The 12,891-nt window shown below is 41.3% G+C and overlaps 1 protein-coding gene across 3 annotated transcripts in view; it reads left to right on the top strand.

Annotated features, from left to right (window-relative positions):
• Positions 1-7,188, top strand: part of LOC128733888 (protein I'm not dead yet-like) — a 58,268-nt gene extending 51,080 nt beyond the window's left edge. For all 3 annotated transcript variants that reach the window (XM_053827738.1, XM_053827739.1, XM_053827740.1), the window contains exons 5-9: positions 3,970-4,218; positions 4,280-4,486; positions 4,551-4,648; positions 5,768-6,048; positions 6,102-7,188. In XM_053827738.1, coding sequence (XP_053683713.1) covers positions 3,970-4,218; positions 4,280-4,486; positions 4,551-4,648; positions 5,768-6,048; positions 6,102-6,377 — 1,111 coding nt within the window. In that variant the 3' untranslated portion in view covers positions 6,378-7,188. The remainder of the gene's footprint in view (positions 1-3,969; positions 4,219-4,279; positions 4,487-4,550; positions 4,649-5,767; positions 6,049-6,101) is intronic.
• Positions 7,189-12,891: the final 5,703 nt, after the last annotated feature.

Here is a 12,891-nt window from a genome sequence, read left to right as displayed (position 1 = left end):
TTGGCCTCGAGGTATGATGCTGGCCTAATAAGCCAGTCGTCGTATGTTCTAATCTCGGTTGGGAGAGGCTGTTAGAGTCAATAGGATCGTAGCCAGGGCTTGAAAAGGGATCGCAAGTTGAATGTGACTGCCGTGAATGCGAACTTTCCGCATTCAAACTCCGCTTTGTGAACGATCATTTGACTGTTTTTTGAATCCAGTCAATCTGCCGCGTGCGCTGCTGCCGTCTTACAATTCATGCGGCATCTCAGCAAAAGCAAACAGTCGATCTCCCGTTTTGCTTTGCGCTTTGAGAATATAAACTGCAAACTGACTGGAAGCTTCTCTTTTTGTCTCCAAATCGGCTGCTCACTGTAATAGTTTGTCACCCGGACGTCGGTCGGACGCAAGCAAAATATTGGTTTGTATTGGACGGAGTCCGACCGACTTCTTCCATGCACATGTAATGGTTGTTTTTGACGTAGGACTACGTCTTACGGCATGTTTTGAGATAGGGTGTCATTCCAAAAAATCAAAAAATGCGAGCGTCACGAAAAATGAAAGGTTTTGAGCGCTAATAGCTCAGCGGTTTTACGATCGATTTTCAATATTCTTACACCAATCGATCGGAAAATTTTCTAAGAATTGACCCAAATGAAGAAAAGTATGGATTCTTGATGTTGGACTATTGAAAAATTGAAAATAATGAACCTATGTTTTACCAGAATTCTCGCTTCGTGATTGGTTGGAAGATTCTTTACGATGATCTAAACCTATACCAATTTAATATCTGTGTTTGGGAAGTAAGCCAAAACAAGTGACAAAGCTTCCTCATTTCAACAAAATTTCTTAACACCGCGGTTCAACCTAGACCATTTTGATGTCCTTGCTTGGGAAGTACGCCAGAGAGAGTGACAAAGCCCCCTCGTGCCAACAGATTCGCTATGTGCGCGAAACGGTGCTGCCACCTTACAAAGTTTGTTCTATTTGTGAAGTCGGTGCACAGGTTTGTTAAAGAGTGAAAAGGATAGACAAAACTTTGCACCAAATCTTCACAAACTTTCCATAAGGCAATTCCATGAGAGTACAAGATATCGATTTGTACTTACATAGCGGATTTCTTACGAACGCGATTAAACCTAGTCCAATCTGATGTCTGTGTTAGGGAAGTGTGCCAGAAAAAATGACAAGTTCGTTTCCCCAACAGATCGCAAATTCTTTACTGCGTGACTATTAAACCTCGGCGAATTTGATATCTGTGTTGGAAAAATGTGCTACAGCTGTAGTGTTTGGTTATAATACGGCTCTGTATGAATACGCATGCTTGCCGTTTCATTAGAAGTATAGTGAAAAGATGTACTGTTGATAAAATAGGATCGAATTGGTAAAATCCTTTCAACGTGGGAAACCATGGATAATAAAAACAATCTTTAATTTCAATAAGGTAGCAGGAAAGTAATAGTTTGTGTTCTTGATTTTGATGAATTGTTTTCAAATGCACAATCTTTTGAAAATTGAACGTATGCAATGTTACTACTGTGATAAATGTTACATACAACGCATGTCGTGTCTTGTACACAACCCCTCTGATTCTTTGTAGTATTGAATCATACGATTGTGCGGTTGCTTTTCGTTAGCGTGGTGATTGCCAGTCGTTTGACTGTTTTGCAGTCATTCGCTGCTCCAAACGGTAAAGGCAACTTGATCGAAACGAAAATGTCAAAAAGTTTTAGAACGCGTTCTTTCTGCTGCGTGCAATCGGCGTTTGACTGAGCAAACTGCCAGTTGTGTTATGCATAGTATTCGTATTCCACCTCTAAACGGAAGGTGTGAACTTCAATGCGCGTTGGTGTGACTGCGGTAGAAAAAAAGGATCTGTCGAAGCCCTGATCGTAGCAAATGGCCCAGCAATTGTCCTGTACTCTAACAGCTGGCTACGATGTCTGTCGTAAAAAAAACAGAAAGTCAAGTTTCGATAACGGAATGTAGCACCTAAGGTTTGCTTTTCTTTTTACGCTATTCTCCGCTATCCGTTTGTACTCCGCCAAAAATAGTCCGCGACATCGTCAGGTTTCTGTGGCGGCGTATGCTCCTTGATCAAAGCGTCTAACGGAGGATAAGTAGGCTCGACTTTCAGTTTGAATGCGTAGTTAAATCTCCTTACACGTGTTGTTGTCGGCGGTGGCCTGAGACCCCAAATATACGAACTCATCAACTACTTCCAGTTCATCGCCGTCAATACTCACTGTCCGTGGTAGGTAAACGTTGTTTTCTCTGAAGTCTCTTCCTACCATATATTTGATTAGCCTCCATTTTTAATCTGGCGTAGAATGCCTCCACCATCGCAAGGTTTCTAATAATATTGCTGAGGTCGTCTGCGAAGGCTGGAAGTGGGCTACTCTTACTGAACATCGTTCACCTCGTTTCGATGCTGGCCTGCCGAATCACACATTCAATAGCGATGTTGAATAACGCACAGGACAGTCCATCCCCTTGTTGCTCCCCTCTGTGCGATTCGAAAGAACTCGAGAGTGCCCCGGAAACTCGCACGTAACACATCACTCGCTCCAGTGTAGCTTTAAACAGTCGCGTCAGTTTGTCCGGAAAACCGCACTCGTGCATTACCTGCCATGGCTATTGGCGTTCGACTGTTTTGTATGTAATGCGTGGGCACGCTGTACTCCCGACATTTCTGGAGAATTTGTCGGCAAGTAAAAATTGATGCGTTGTAGCACGGACCCCCATAAAGCCCGCCTGATACTACCCTACGAATTCTCTTGCTATTAAGGATAGACGACGTAACAAAATCTGGGAGAACATCTTGTAATGGAACGATAAATACAGCAGAGATCCTCCAGCAAACCCCCGTTTCTCAGATCTTTGAAATAATCCAGTGAAGTTTGTAAACTTCTGGCGGGAATCCGTCCTTTCCGACCGTTCTATTATTCTTCAACTGACCGATTTCTCACCGGATCTCTTCGAAATCGCGAGACAGCACAATGTTATCGTTTGTAGGCACTCCTAAGTTAAATTCCGTTGCTTCTCCTTCTGTTATATCGCCGTTGAGATTCCCATCGAAGAATCTATCCTCGTCCCTACACATATCTGGCCTCGGTGTATGTCCTTCATGAGATTAGTTCACCTTCTCATTGGACTTACGCGTCTCATTAGCCCGGAATAGTTATTCTAGCTCTTCACGATCTCTGTCCTTTTTCCTCATCAGAATCACGGTTAACTCATTCCTCGCTTGTCGATTTGCGGTCTCATTCTCGGTTCGGTCTATACATTGCTTCCCTGCCACGGATTCTCCACATCTTCTCACATTTGCAACAGATGTCCTGCAGTGCCATGATGCCGAACTTTCGGTGTTCTAACTGATCGACCAGCACCTTGTCGCCTCCCACGCAATTTTGCAATCTGCAGTTCCAGGTTCCAAGTATCTATTTCATGTTCTTATTTCGTCGCCTTTGTCGATGGCGAATGTTCCGAATCAAATTTCCTTGATTGCTCGTAGTGTGTAGTGCTCGTAGATTTAAGGTTAAGTTGTCTTACTATGGCCACACCTTCGAGTCTCGTGATGGGACTACCATCTTATAGTGCTGAGACAACACAACAAGCCAGTCGTCGTATGTTCGAATCTCGACTGAGCGGTGGATCTTTGCACTAGCCTCGTAAATTTCTTGTACTCTAATAACCGGCTGCGAAGTCTGTCGATTGGGAAGGGTTAAGCTTTGAAAGACGTTTATACTCATGACTTTGCTTTTTAGCATCTCCCGTTTGAACACAGTAAAGATGCGTATGTCTTCCCTGAGCAACGTCACAGCTTCAAGTCCATAAAGAACTACCAGTTTAATGAGGATTTGGTACATTGTCGTAAGAGATTGGTTAGAACCATTCAACAGATCCAAATTAAATCAAAAAACACTATCTTAATTTTTTTTGTAAAAGGTGTTAAACCTAGCAAGTTATTAAAAACTTATTTTTTTACAGACCCCTGAAGCCTTCCAAACAAACCATCTGTTACTACGTTGGTGCAGCTTATGCGTCATCGCTCGGAGGTTGCGGTACCATCGTCGGATCCGGAACGAATTTGACCTTCAAAGGTATCTACGAAAGTCGTTTCCCGACGGCTCCAGGAATTGATTTCCCCAAGTTCATGTTCTACAATGTACCCGGCATGTTGGCTAACACGTACCTTACGTGGGTTTATCTACAGTGGCTGTACATGGGAATGTTCAGGTATATAATCTATTTGAAAAAAATTTGGATGAACTAATTGACCAGGGATTTTAAATTGCAGACCAAACAGTCCCGAAGCCAAGGCTGCCAACATCGGTAAGGAGGGTGAAGCAGTTGCACGTCGAGTGATAGAAACCCGCTACAAGGAGCTCGGTCCGATGTCGTCACATGAGAAGAGCGTTGCTTTCCTGTTCGTGGTTGCCGTTGCGTTGTTTTTCTTCCGTGAGCCAGGTTTCATCACCGGATGGGCTGATTTGCTGCCGGCTGTGTAAATGCTCAATGTTTTAATCTATTGAAATGAAAAATGCTCATATTTGACTTATCGATTGTAGGAAAATCCGTGATGCCACACCAGCCATATTGGTTGTGATTTTGCTGTTCGTCGTACCTGCCAGCTGGCGCTGCTTTAAATTCTGCACCAGGAATAGTGGTAAGTCTGATACTTCACTTACCCAGATACATACATAAATGGGGAATGCCAATGTTTCAAAAGCATGCTTAACGTTGGAAAAATCAAATAATAGAAGCCGGATCTATTTCATGCAATTAATTTACTCACTGTTAGAATACCCGACTTTCGGATCACGAGGATTTCTTTTTCACAATAAACGTACTCTAATCTGAACCTTTCAGTGGACTTAAAATTTGACTCCAAACTGTTCGTCAATTTATACTGGAAATTGGACTCGACATTGGCATAATATTGGACTTGAATCTTTATTTTAAATTAATCATTAAATTAAACTTCAAACTTGACTCAAATTCAGGCTTGAAATTGGATTTAAATTAGACTAGAAATTCAAGTTCAAATTGGAATTGAAATTCAGTTTTGAATTGGATTTGAAATTGAACTTGTAATTAGATAAGAGTTTAGAATTGAATTCGAGTTTAGACTTGAACCGGGACTTGAAGTTTTATTTGAAATCCATCTTCAAATTGGGCTTCAAAATAAACTTTAAGTTAGACTTTAAATAGGACTTAAAATTGAACTTGACATTTTACTTGTAACAGGACTTGAAACTGGATTTGAATTTGAACTTAAAACTTTTGAATTTGACTTTAATTTATACCTGAACTGCCGCTACTCGCGTAACCGTCCCGTTTTCTATGGAGTTTCCTATTGAGCCCCACTGTTATACGAGTAGCGGCAATGCAATTCTGGATCTACTTTTAGACAATAAATTTACTTATCACAATAAAAATATTGGACGATTGAATTACAAACTCCGTACTTATGGATTACATCTTAAGGAATTATTTTGTTTCGCATTAAATTTTATAGAGACCCGGTGTCCCAATGTTCTACTGTGCCCGAGTCTGAGTGCTCCAGTGTTTGTAATATTATAGCTTTTTCAAGTTAAAATGTTAGTTATTATGCTCAAAAGCATTATGAAACTCTAAATTAGTGCGCTTTTCCAAGGTTTCAAATTTTCGCTTCATATATTGCGAGTCGAAAACCGCATGTTCGTTAAGAAATGGGTCATTTGTTTTTAAACCTCTGTATGATGCGAGTGGTAATTCAATTCCACAATCTCTTTCCATTTTGCAGGTCGCCTCCCGACTGAAGCAACTCCGGGTCTTATTACGTGGAAATTCATCCACCAGAAGGTTCCATGGAGTCTGATCTTCCTGCTGGGCGGTGGTTTCGCGCTTGCCGAAGGAGGTCGCGTCTCTGGAATGTCCGCTCTACTCGGTCAATCACTGTCCGGATTGAAAACTCTGCCACCGCTGTTGATGCTGTTCGTTGTATGCTTCGTTGCTTCAACGCTTACGGAATTTACGTCAAACGTCGCCATTTGCAACATTATGCTGCCCGTACTGGCGGAAATGGTAACCAGTTGCTATCCATTACAAGTAATAAATATTAAAATTCACTTTCGTAGGCCATTGCCATCGAGATTCATCCGTTGTATCTTATGATGCCTGCCGCGATGGCGTGTAGCTTCGCTTTCCATATGCCGGTTGGAACACCTCCGAATGCGATCGTAGCTGGATTGGGTAACATCGCGATCAAGGATATGGCCATTGCCGGAATTGGTCCGTCCATTTGCTCCGTTGTGGTGCTATGGGCTACCTTCCCAACCTGGGGAGCGGTTGTCTACCCGGAACTGACCACCTTCCCAGATTGGGCCCGACCATCAAATTTAACTGTGCATTAGACTCGTCACGGTCCCAGGATCACAAAGAAAACGCAAAATGGTAATTATTGGTTATGTGAGACTTAAGAATTCAGCAGGAAGCCAAAACTTGTGCCAAAAAGCAAACAAAAAGCTTACGTTGGCGGTTACAGAAGATGCAATATTTCAGGAATGAATTTAGTTAGTTGAATGATGGAAACAGATGAACGGAACGCGCAGTGTTAGATGATAATGCATTTTGCCTCTTTATTAAGGTGTGTTCTAATATTTTGATATGAGCAATAAATACGGGCGTCGAATTGAGTTAGATGGAAGTAGGAAGGATTGATATTCAACAACATTCTTCGAACCGAATGGAATTAGGTGCTGGTTCAGAAATATGTACGTTTGGAAGTGTACTGTAGTGGTATTTTTAATATCTGCCTTCGGAATTTATTTTAACGGCAAACTAAAACGTGCATTTCAAACTCTGTTTCTGTTTGTTACACCAACTTTTGTTGGTTAAATAAGAGAAGGGTTAATACAAATAGCAAAGTACTGTAGCGCACTTGGTAGAGATCAGTATAGACCCGTTAACAATAGTTAGAGAAAATCATGATAGTCTTCCAATGACACAAGCAGTACTCAGAATTCAAATAGATTTAAAGATGCACTTTTAAGAACTAGAGAAACTAGAGTGTAACTACTGGTATAATTCAATACGTGTTACATGCACTAGGAATAGCAAAATTATTTTTCGTTGTTGATTTGCAACAATCTAGAATACAATCGTTGTTAGAAAGATGTATGTTAAAGAGGATAATGCAGTATGATTTTGTAAAAAAATAAATAAAATAATGTAATAATAGTTTGTAACAAGGTTTTTCAACATATAAAATAATTCCAGCACCCAATAATTGACGTCAGGGTCAAGGGCTTATGCTTCCTAATTCTGGTCCACAATCAACGATAAATATCAATTCCACGCTACATGGTTTTACAAAACATCCTTTGATAGTTGTTCTGTCTGTCTTTGCTTCAGTAATGAACTAAAGTATCGCTAGATTGATATTGACTACCTTCATCTCATATAGAACTATCAGTTTACACTACTTCACTATTTAGGTGTAGTCCCTCGAGGTAGCAATTTGGGCACGCTACTGTTCGTTAGTCTCACGAATGATATTCCGTTTTGTTTTAAAAGTCAATGATATGAACAGTTTATAGTCAAGAGGTTTAAATACATTCACATATTTCTTTTGCTTTTGTCTGAGCTTGTTGGGCATTAGAAAATCGTTCACCGGCTATTCCACCATGTTGACATTTTATTGATTTTATCATTGCACTTCTTTTCATCGCTGGTCAATTTGCTTACCTGTTAGCTTCTGGGCTGGCAAAAGAGTTACCCTATACAAATCTACTACCTCTGTCCATCAACATGAAGTCTTACCTCTACATGGCGTACAAAACTTTGTTAGAAAAGAAGAACTGCCTGTTCTCGGAAAGTGCAGTTTACTACGTGCAATTGAAGCTTAAAACGCGAGATTGAGCAAGACCTATTTGCCGAACACTGTTGAAAACAAGATATTATCTGGGCATGTTTTACTATGTCATTACATTAGTGTGACCCAGTGATAATGTGTCACGAAAACAAAAAGTCGAGCTCGCCGGGAACTCATACGGTCGTGATGAGATGGAAACCGTCAAACGACAGAATAATCCTTTTTTAGATTCAAAACACGGGTGGGCAAGCTTACGATTATTCAGTATTACGCACCTACGAATGCTCAAGAGAAACAGTCAAGTCTTTACAACTAGCTGAACAGTGTGGTTAAGAAAAGCAAGTCCTAAAGGGTGATATCCAAATACATTTAGATACCTTCAAAACGAAGATTGACTCAAACAACGCGGATCTTGAACGCCCCATTGGACGGCATAGTTTAGAAAACATCTCAACTAACATTTGAATAGCGTTAACGTTAGTTTATTTTTTTGCAATCAACGGAGGGGGCGGAAGAAGAAAATCTCAGGGGAGACAAGGCGTAAAGGGGAAAGAGCGGAAAATTAAGTAAGTCATTGAAGCAACGCTTATTAGGTTTGTATAACGTCCCGCTTTACCAAAGCTGAGGGAGCCGCGGATCAAACCACGCTATAATGGGAGCCAGTAATAACCGAATTCGAGCCTAACTTTTTCCCCAGGCTCTGTGGATCCCAGATCCCTTCAAGTTCTTTTCAGAACCGGAACGAGAAACAAGGCACGGTGATCAAATCCCGCGCCAGGAAGCTGTACCGAGACCGATTGATAAGACCGAGGTGCATTGTGATGGACCGTAAGACTTACATCTAGGTGGCCACAAATAATTGCCAGTGCAGAAATTTTATGTTACCATATCACGGTTGACCGTTCCTAAGAAGATAAGGTAGAAGGAGGTGGACAAATTCACCAAACACTTGGCAGGTTGACTTGGCAAGTCGTTTGTGGGTGCGGCAAGATCAGCCGATCGTACTTCCCGACCATTAATGACCACGGTACCATCAACGGATAAATCTATCGGGAGGAGTAGATTCCCGTAAATCGCGCGTGATCGAAGCGATACAAGCGTTCCGCAGATGCAGCGTAGTATACCGGAAACATAACGCTATGCTGTATAAATTATTTGTTCTCCATGTTCAAACTAATCTTCGGCATAACCCCCGGAGTTCGTGGATCTTTGTGAACGCTAAGCGTAACCCAGCGAGCACCAAATCGTATATCAATGTACGAAAATTGGCGTAAATATCTCTTAACAAATCCTAAGTCGTAACTAAAGCTTGATAAAGTGGGACCATGATTTTCTGTGATAAAGTCTGTGGATATACCGTCTAATGTGTGTCTGGACGACAAGGAGAGGAACCTGATTACCGAAAGATCGGAGATGGCTAGGCTTGGTAACAACATTTCGATGCATTGTTGAATGGTGAACAGGAGGAGCAGTTAACAGAAATAGGATAACGAATGAGGATGACAAGCTGTGGATCCACCAACTTTGCACGAGGTTAGGAAAGCAGCGAGAGAATTAAAAAACGGCAAAGCAGCTGGAAAGGATGGCACCCTCGCCGAACTTTTGAAAGTCGGGAGCGAACGGCAACGGTATTGTGCAATCCATCAGGTTATACTACAGGTATGGACTGCGGAGGAATTACCTACGGACTGGTTGGAAGGTGTTTATTTGTAATATGACTGCCCTTTGCTTCTACCACTAGAAGATAGATGATTATCAACTGCATTGTTGTAGAACTGCAACAGCAAAGGGCAGTCATATTACAAATAATAACCGTCACCGAGGGAGCGTATGTGTGCGAAAGATGGAATGCTTGGACTGGTAGGAACAAAACTAGATCTGAGACTAATTAATACATGGGTGTGGTATAGCTTAAATACGTAAAGCACTCGAGTACTAATCGAGAAATTGTGGGTTGGAGTCCCACTGCCACAAACTAAACCCAATGCATTTTTAGAGTAGATTTTCTCGGCGAGCCACGTTTCGATAAGACGATGATGTCGAAGTTTGGTTCAGCCACAGCAATAAAGAAGTCATCTATTTTGGTCCGTAATCCCCGTACATTTTGATAAAACACCAACAGTTTCTTACAGTGCTACGCGTGAGTGTGGTATTCTCCGTGGGAGATGGCAGAGGTGTGAAGCTGCTGGAATTTCGAGACACTTCAGGCAAAAAACCGTCACCGGATGATAAGTACTTGCCTAAGTATGCGGGCAGGAAGACCCCTCCTCCAGTTCCAACCGCAGGACCGGGACGACTGTGGTGAACGCTGGCTGCGGGAGGCTCGACTGGGTCGGACGGATTAGGGGCTTCCGAAATACTGTACACGTTGCGTCCCGGCAGAGACGATCCTGCAAGAAGATCAGCAGCAAGGTGGTTACATTGATCGGTGTGAAGAATGCTAAAATCCGAAGAGCAGTCAGGAAGCGAAGGAAGTTCATAAGCATTGCGGTACTTGAGACGACTTACAGGAACATTGGAACAGAGTGAGTAAAATGACGAACAGGGCAGTGTCTCCTATCATCAGCATCGTCACGCAGTCGAGAGGTAGACAGAAGAACATCATGTTGGTCGTTGTTATAATCGTTTGATTCGTAGTCAAAATGACTTCATCATTTTTTCAAAATGTACGGTACCAACCAATGGGACTTAGCACGGAGGCTCTAAAGGCTCCGTAAGGCATCCTAAGTCAGGGACAGCCTTACTCACTAAATGATAACATCCCCAAAAACACTTTTGTAATGGAAAGACCGCCACCCTTATTCTGCAAGTCACGTGACTCAATACGAGAATTGTCACTCGCCGTGGCGTCGAGTCGAATTGACTGCTGTCACCTAGGTGACAACCGCGTCACCTAGGTAACAAACCCCTGCCACTTAAGTGACAAACCTTGTCACCTAGGTGACAAAGCGAAACACCCAGGTGACAATTGTCACCTCATTCGTGGTGACTCCAAATTATTCACGTCACTCGCCTCGCAGAATAGAGTGAAAATAAATAAATAAAACTGTAAAATTGCTTTGGATAATTTAATTCGAAAACAGACACTGATGAAGCCTGCAAGTCGTAGGTGAAATACGTATCTATCGCGAATAAATATAGATAGGGTAGACGCACCATTAGTGATGGTAGTACCAGTAGTGGTGGAAACTCGAATTATTCCATTATTTTTGCAGATTTTGGTACAAGTTTAATACTCATCTAATAATACTGTTACTGAGAGTTCGGCACTTATCAAACTTACCAAAATCTGCAAAAATAATGGAATAATTCAAGTTTCTACCACTACTGGTACTACAACTACTACTGGTGCTTCTACCCTAGCAGAATTTAATTGGAATAGTTTTCTTTCTATTTAGTTTCAGGGTTCGTATTCTACTAAGACGCTCCAAAAACATCAGTTAAATAAATAACAAATAAATTTTGATGCGGGATTACTGTCCGTTCCGACAGAAGAAACACAACCAAACACTTTATTCTTTTAACGACATTTTGCATGTCTGGAGATTTACGTGTAGCAATGTCCGAAGTTTTCAGTTATTCAATTACCTACCGATTAATCGGTGAGTATTCTCTGCTCTAATCGATTAAGTCAATTCGTGCTAGTAGCATTCGATCTAAAAGTATTCAAATATTTATTTTATTAATTCTATTAATTGGCGTGGTGTAAGGCGTCCTATTGGTATCTCGTTCGACGACGCCCTACACAAAATAATTCAAAGGATTGATATCGGGACTGCTAGGGGCCAAGTTTCCTTCTCTCAAAACGTTTGCTCCGGCGCGCAATAAAGCGACGACGGCTGATATTTCTGAATATTGTTTCGCAAGCATGAGAATTCGCCATTTGAAATTTACTGCAAAAATTCGTCACGCACCCTGTATTTACGAGATTATCCAATATTTGCATAAACCTAGTAAACACAGAATCCACCAAGATATATCTGATGATTATGCAAACTACTGCTGCTGTTCCTTGTAATCATTGCTTAAAGGCAGTGATTTTTTTTTTGACGTAGTACTATGTCTTTGTTTACTATACTGGGACTGGGTAGTGCTTTGTGAAAACGAAAATAGAAGTGTAACGTTTGAATGAAAGATTTCTAATGGTTATAACTACTAAACTACTGAATGAAACTGAACAATTTAAATGTCGTTGGATAGATAAAATGACCAGCACTTTTATGGAGGGAGTAAGAGAGCAATTTTATGCAGGGGGGTCTGTTATACAAATGAAACACAACCTCAAAACTCGAGAACTAATCAAGCAAATGGTACCAAATTTGGCATGTGGGGGTTTTAGAAGGCAGAATTTTTTTCTATGCTGTACTGAGACTACTTCCTCTTCTAGGAAGAGGGGGGGGGGTGGTCTCCCATACAAATGGAATGCAAATTTCCTCATAACTCTAGAACTAATCAAGCAAATGGAATTCAATTTGGCATGTGGGGATTACAAAAGGCAAGAATTTTTTCTATGATGAATTGAGACCCCAACCCTCTTTAGGAGGGGGGGGGGGCTCTTACATAAATGAAAAATAAATTTCCTCATTACTCGAGAACTAACCAAGCAAACGGAACCAAATTTGGCATGTGGGGTTTTTTGGAGGCATGCATTTATTTCATTGCTTTAAGACTCCTGTGGTAGGAGGTTAAGGGCTCTCATACAAATAAACAAATTTTTGCGTTTGTGTCATATTTTCTGCTATGTAATATGCGGTAAGCTGTAAAAGTAAACTAGTGAAACCTTCTCGGAGCAAGAGACAGTGAATCGACGTCGCTAACTTACGTGCCTGTTACCATTCATGTCAAAAGAGAAGTACATTCGAATGGTACGTCATATTTGCGATGAAAGTGTTTTGGCTTTATTGTTATTTGTAACCAATGGCCCTTTTAAAGGCCACAAGCGAGTTAAAGTTGATTATTGAATCGCATAATCGTATTTAACACCGTCGTCAACTCGGATTTATTAGCAAAGTTGCCAGAGAATTCAAGGACCCGTATACACTGAAATGTCTATA

The sequence above is a fragment of the Sabethes cyaneus genome, chromosome 2 (assembly GCF_943734655.1).
Source record: "Sabethes cyaneus chromosome 2, idSabCyanKW18_F2, whole genome shotgun sequence".
Taxonomy (NCBI): Eukaryota; Metazoa; Arthropoda; class Insecta; order Diptera; family Culicidae; genus Sabethes; species Sabethes cyaneus.
Note: the sequence above shows the minus strand (reverse complement) of the source record. Positions and strands in the feature narration are given on the sequence as shown.